Source organism: Terrapene carolina, unplaced genomic scaffold (assembly GCF_002925995.2).
Source record: "Terrapene carolina triunguis isolate 2854851 unplaced genomic scaffold, T_m_triunguis-2.0 Scaffold193, whole genome shotgun sequence".
Taxonomy (NCBI): Eukaryota; Metazoa; Chordata; order Testudines; family Emydidae; genus Terrapene; species Terrapene triunguis.
This window is the reverse complement of record NW_020664544.1, coordinates 7,684,517-7,690,951: the sequence shown is the minus strand read 5'-3', so window position 1 is coordinate 7,690,951 and position 6,435 is coordinate 7,684,517. Positions and strand designations below refer to the sequence as shown.

At 57.4% G+C, this 6,435-nt stretch overlaps 1 protein-coding gene across 1 annotated transcript in view; it reads right to left on the bottom strand.

Moving 5' to 3' along the window:
• The window catches only part of RUNDC3A (RUN domain containing 3A), an 8,026-nt gene extending 1,857 nt beyond the window's left edge, over window positions 1-6,169 (bottom strand). Inside the window, exons 1-6 of the mRNA XM_026654671.1 lie at window positions 6,049-6,169; window positions 5,494-5,506; window positions 4,185-4,265; window positions 2,164-2,329; window positions 1,484-1,641; window positions 979-1,107 (exon numbers count right to left, since the gene is read on the bottom strand). Of these exons, the coding sequence (XP_026510456.1) occupies window positions 979-1,107; window positions 1,484-1,641; window positions 2,164-2,329; window positions 4,185-4,265; window positions 5,494-5,506; window positions 6,049-6,169 (668 nt within the window). The remainder of the gene's footprint in view (window positions 1-978; window positions 1,108-1,483; window positions 1,642-2,163; window positions 2,330-4,184; window positions 4,266-5,493; window positions 5,507-6,048) is intronic.
• Window positions 6,170-6,435: the final 266 nt, after the last annotated feature.

The window sequence follows — 6,435 nt, the reverse complement described above, 5'->3', positions numbered from 1 at the left end:
CTGTCTAGGCTCCTCCCTCCCTGTCTGACCCTCCATCCTTCCATCCGTCTAGGCTCCTCCCTCCGTCTGACCCTCCATCCTTCCAGGCTCCTCTCCGTCTAACCATCTAGACTCCTCTCTCTCTCTGTCTCTGACACACATTTTTAAGGGGTTAATTAACCACTGGAACAACTTATCAGGGGACATGTTGGATTCTCCATTGCTTGAAGTCATTAAATCAAACCTGGAAATCTTTCTAAAAGCTCTGCTCTAGCTCAGCCACCAGATATGGGCTTGATGACCACCCACAGGGCGAGGTTCTCATGTCCTGCAGGAGGTCAGGCTAAATGGTCATAATGGTTCCATCTGGCCTAACAGTCTTGGAGGCTCTCTCTGGTGTTTGTCAGGCCCCAGGCCCCTTGGCCTCCATCCATGGATGACTAGACCAGCCCCTGAGTTACCCCCGGGCTGGGAAGGATGTTGGAAGAAACCAGCCAGGCCCCTGGTTTGGGATGGCACTTCTCTCCTCTGCTGGCAGGAGATGGGGTTGCTGGCTCTGGGCTACACCCCCCACGCAACTCCCCTATTCCTTCCCAGGGGAGCAGGGGTTTACACAAGCTTCAGGGCCATGGAGTCGGATAAAACCCGAACCAGCCTGAAGGTTCCTCCGAAAAGGAGACCAGATCCCAGCGCTGGAGCTGTGACTGGTTTCAGAGAACGTCTGATTCCTCCCTCTTCATTGCTCTGCATGGTGAGCTATTCCCCCCTCTCCCCGGCATTCCCACACACACACACACACACACACACACACACACACACACACACACACACACACACACACACACACACACACACACACACACGGCTCAGAGCAGCATCTGAAGGCGGGAGGTTCATAGGGACCCTGCCTCCCCGAGCGTCTCCTCTTGCTGCCCTGCACGCTGCCCCCCACCCGGGATCCGGGCCCGGCTCCTCGGGGTCTCCTCCCTGGGGATTCACCTCCTGTACAGCTTGGCGTCTGACCCGCTCTCGTTCCCATTGAGGGTCCCCAGCGACGGCCACTGGTTCACCAGCGGCGTGGCCATCTCCTTGGAGAGCTGGGTGTTCTCACAGGGGATCAGGCCCGTCCTGGAGGCAGAGGAGGAGGAGGGGAGGCTGTGATGCGGAGCGGGCCAGGGCTGCCCCGAGAGACGGGGCCAGGAGCACAACAGAGCCCTACTCGCCTCCCAGCAGGGCTAGCAGCCACATACAACGTGGCATGGAGGGCGCGGTGGGAACTCTGGGGCAGAGGGAACTGATGGTGGGAGGAAAGGAGAAAGCCCCTGCCCGCGTGGGGCAGAGGGAGCTTGGGGGGAGGAAGGGGAGGAGAGAGCCCCTCCCCCCGCGGGCCAGGAGGAGCTGATGGGGGGTTGAGAGACCCCCTCCCCGTGTGGGGCAGAGGGAGCTTGGGGGGGAGGAGAGCGCCCCTCCCTGCATGGGGCAGGGTTTTTTTTGATGGACTCACAGCTGCTCCTGCAGTTCCAGGATGACGCCCTCCAGCTCCCTCTTCTCCAGCTGGTTCTGCACCTTCACCTCCTCCAGCCTCATCTGCAGGCGCTTGTTCTCCGCCTCCAGGTCCTTCAGCTGGGATTCCCGGAGCCGTACCAGCTCCTCCAGGTACCCCTGGGGCACAGGCAGGGATCAGGCCCGGTGGGGCAGGGCCGGCCTTGCACTGGCTGCAGTGAGGAGTGAGCTCGCTGGTGGGGGCAGGGCCTGGGGATGCACAACTGTGGGCGTGGCACACTGTGCCCAGGCCAGCTCTGCCAGGGGAGGGATCTGGAGGCAGGGACAGATAGAGGAGGCACGCCAGAACCACCCCGGTGGAGCAGCAGCCTCCACCCCAGGCAGCAGGGCTGGGGCTGTACCCCCCGGCGGCATGCACGGAAGGGAAGCGTGAGCACCATTCTGATGGGGAGGGAGCAGCTGGGTGCGGGGGGCGGTCAGGGTCACTGGCGCTGCTGGGCTCCCCCGGGGTTACTTGTCTCTGCTTCAGCACCGGGGGCTGGACGAGATGACCTCCCGAGGTCCCTTCCAGCCCCACATATCTAGGAGGGAGGCTCAAAACCAACCCCCCCCACCCCCAATCCGCACCCCTCACTGCCAGGGGGCAGCAGGGTCCCCCGCCCCAGCCTGATGCCCGGGTACCTTCTGCGCATACACGATGCGGAACTTCTGCTCCATCTTACGCCACTTGTTGTACCAGCTGTCCTCGTCGGTGACCAGCAGCTGGTAGGGGTGCTCGGGGGAGCTCTCCTCGCTCGTGCTGCTCTCCACGCTCCTCCGGTCCTCCTCGTCGCTCAGGTAATCGTAGCTGCCCAGAGAACCAGGGGCTCAGCGGGAGAAGACAGCTCCCTGTCTGCCCCGATTTGGCGGGGAGGGTCAGGGGTGTCCTGGGAGCAGGAGTGAGGCTCAGCGAGTGGAGGGGGGCACGAAACCCAGAGAACAGCACAGGTCCGAGTCATTGTTGTCTGGGCTGATTTCCTCCCCTGGGCAGCAGGAGAATTGCCTGAATGGGCGGCTTGGCAACTTAATCAGCAAGGACTGGAGAGCGAGTGAAAGTGTTGGAGGGGCCCAAGGAGACGCTAAAGAACATAGCACTGTTGCCAGCTAATAAGAGCTCTCCGCTGTGGCAAGCGGATCAGATCTGGGGTTTGGAGCCAAAGATCCAGACCCCTGGGGTCTAGCCCAGATGTGCCTCTTCTGGGCAGTTTAGCGCAGGACATGGAATCACGGTAACAGGGTCAGAGCCTGGCACTTTGCCATCCTGGACTGAGCTCCCTTCACTGTGCAGCGTGGGGAGCTGTCCAGAGCGGCCATATGGCCCTGTCCACTCGGGAAAGATCTCGTGGTGCTTTTTCCTAATCGTTTGCCCCATTGTCCCTGGTGGCATTTCTGCTTCCTTCCTCCCCCAGGCCTGTGCTGAGTGGTGGGCGGGTTCCCTCACCCCAGAGGTGCTGCCGTGTGAAGCACTCTGGGAGTTTTGGAGAGACAGAAATGTAAACCCAGTAGTTCAGCCTTGCCCCTAAATCACTCCCTCTGGCCCGTCTAATTCCTGCCGTGGCTCTATCTTATGGAGTGCTCAGATCTATGTGCCCAGCGATGTCACACCAGCAAGGGACTATTGCCTTCCTGCCTCGAGACGCCCCGAAACAACATTGTGCCTAAGGACCAGCCGTGACGGGGCCCCTTGTGTCAGGTGCTGTACAAACACAGAGAAAGTCCCTGTCCCAAAGAGCGTATTGGCTGTCACAGTGCTTTGAATCTCCTAATTTGCCCTTTGCTCTCTGTCGCCCCCTAGTGCTCTCTCTGCATCGCTCTTTCCCATGGTTCTCCTGGCCACTGAACGTCAGCCTTAGATCATTTCCCCCCGGGACGTGCCAGTTCTCGTTTTTCCAAGCTGAAATCCAACTGTTCTCGCTCTTGACCCCTTGGGACTATTTCTCTGCACCTCCTCTCAGTTTGCAATACTCACTGACCTGCCTCTCCTAGGTGCTGGGTAGATGTATGTGACGGCACCGTAGCAACGGGCAGTGTCTTCTCATGGCCCCCTAGCGAGAGCGTTTGAGGTGCTTCGTGCAGGAAACGGGACTACATTACCCAGAATCCTTAGTGACAGGGTAGGTATCGGCTTGGAAATACAAGTCTGGGGGTTCTTAGTTGCATGATGCAGTTACGCAATTGCAGACCCTCCTGGCGGGGGTTTTCAGCTGTGATAACTACAGGCGTCAGGACGCACCATCCCCTCCAGGTGCAGTGATGCACAGTGGGAGGGGCAAAGGGCTGTACAGATCCATCTACATAACAACAAAGCGACCTGGAGTCAATAGGAGAGGGAGGCTGGTCTTAGCGCCCAGCTGACCAACCTCCCATGAGAGACAGCATGGTCCAGTGCCTACCCCCATCATCTGGGACTCAGGAGACCTGGGTTCCCTTCCCAAATCTGCTGTGGGCAAGTCACTTCCACTCACTGGGCCTCCACTTTTCCCTCCCGTCGCTTGTCTGTTTAATTGTAAGCTCCTTGGGGCAGGGACTGTCTCTTACCAGGCGTCTGTGCAGCACCCTGGGGCCCTGACCCTGGTTGGGGTCTGTCGGTGCCACTAATGGGAGCTGGGCCCCCCACACTGACAGTGGCTGGCTCATTGGGTGGATGATACAGTAGCTGTTACCTCTGTGTAAACTTCAGATACGGGGTGTAGTCAATGACCACAGGGGTTTTCCCGTCCATTACTTCCCCTTTCAAGCAGAAACTGAAAGACACAATGAGAAAAAGGAGTTCTGGCAAAACCGATCGATCAACACTGCCCCAGAGCTCCTGGGGTCAGAGCTGGAAACATTTTCCTGTGGCTCTAACTCTACCCTGACACCGTTCTTGGGGTACCCAGGACTGAGAGTCACCTTCTTTTTCCCTGACGCCTGGGCATCAGCTGCCTAATACCACCAGCCGGTCAGCCACTCAAGCCCTCTCCTCTGGTGTATCCCAGCCCTGTCTTTGCCTGGCACGTTCACAAGAAGTGCACTCCAGCCCCCGAGCCCTCTTGAAGCGTTCCTGGGACACCCAGCCCCTGGTTACTCACAGAAATCCCAGATCTGCCCCCAAGGGAACAGTGTACCCCAGCTTAACCTTAGATCGCTGCTCCTGTATGTCATGCAGCATGTATAATAAAACCAAAGAAGGTTTATTTAAGAAAGAATAGAGGTTCCACCAGGGAACAAGAGCGGGAGAAAGAAACAAATGGTTACAATACATAACAAATCACAGAACATGCACTAGGGCCTACACTTACGAATCGCTCCCTTTCCTAGTTAATACAATAGGTTCCTCCCCCCCCCCGTCCCAAAGTTCAGTCTGTCAGGGAGCTGGCTGGCTTCCCAGGACCCACGATCCAATCTTTTGTGAAACACTCCGCTCAAGAAGAGGTCTCCTCAGTGAATGGATGCAGAGGGTCTTTGTCCATCCTGTGAAACATCAAACCAGCCTTTTGTCTTCACTGACAGGCACTGTGATCCCCTGTCTGCTCTAATATTTCTTTTTACCTCCATGGGGGTCTGGATTGTTTGCAGTTGTCTTTGGTGGTTTTCCATTGATTGCTCTAGGCAAGGGTAGACAACTGAACCTTGCATTATGTCTCCGGCTGACCAGGGATGGGTGACAACCCCCTCCTGCTTGCATGGGCTGTCACTGACACATAGGATTCCCCGATGACTAACTCCTACTCCAAGCCCAGAAGGCATAGTTTTCAATGTAGCTATATCATTCCTTAAGGGTGGCACCCGTACACACAACTCACAATGATTATGAGTCTTGGCAAGTCACAAGCTTTCAGTGGAGACCTCACACGCTACCCTTCTTGGATAAATACCATGAAAGTGGTGTATGAGGTGTAGTGAGTGTGTCAGGTCTGAGACAGGAACTGCTTGTAGAGAACAGCGGAGAGCTTTTGCCCATTGGCACCAACAGGCCTCTGTGCAACCTACCCAAACCTCTCCCCTGTAGAGTACGGTGCAAGAACACTGAATGAGGGGGGAGCTCCCAGCTACTGCAGTACCAGCCTCTCCCAGCACGGGGTACTGTAGGGGTGGGGCAGGAGCACTGGCTGTGGGGGGAGATCCCTGCTGCTCCATTCTCAGCCCTCCCAGCAGGGGGTGCTATGGGGGGGTGCAGGAGCACTGGCTGTGGGGGGAGATCCCCGCTGCTCCAGTACCAACATTCCCTAGCAGGGTGTGCAATAGGAGACAGTGTAGGTCTGAGGACGCACATCCCGTGTCCTTAGTCCGGAGCAGGAAGCCAGGCAGGAGTGGGGCTGGAAGGGTCGAGCCGGACCAGTTCAGCCATTTCCAAGAATGAGGCCAGGAGAAAATATGTTGGTTTTGCCCATGTTAAAAAATTCTGGTGACCTCTTTGAAAAGCTCTTGCAACCCCGTACTTTGGTGCAGGGACATGAAATGTGGCCGGGCCATGGGTCCAGGTGTCAGGGATGCACCTTTTGCCACTTCGGTGAAAAGCCATCTAGATTTGGCCCGGTGATAAACCTTTGACGAAGTGCAGTTCACGCATGCGGCGGACAGATTGATTCGATTTGAGCAGCTCGATTCCACAGAGATTCCATCCGCGCTGGGCATACTCCAGCCCCGGGCCAGGCAGGGCCGCCATTGCAGCTGTGGGTCCAGGCCATGCCTATGCTCTAGGGATTATTTGGGGGAAGCTTGTGTTATGCGGAGGGTCAGATGAGATGGTCCTTTCTGGCCTTGGAATCTCTGAAGTGAGAGCAGGGAGCCTCTCAGAGACCCTCCTGCTTGGCCCTAGGCATAGAGGAGCACATTGGGGAACAAGGCGGGGATGGGTGGGGTGGATTGGGGTGGATTGGGACAAGGAGCTTGGGGACGAGGAACCTGGCTGGGATGGCAGGTTGGTTGTGG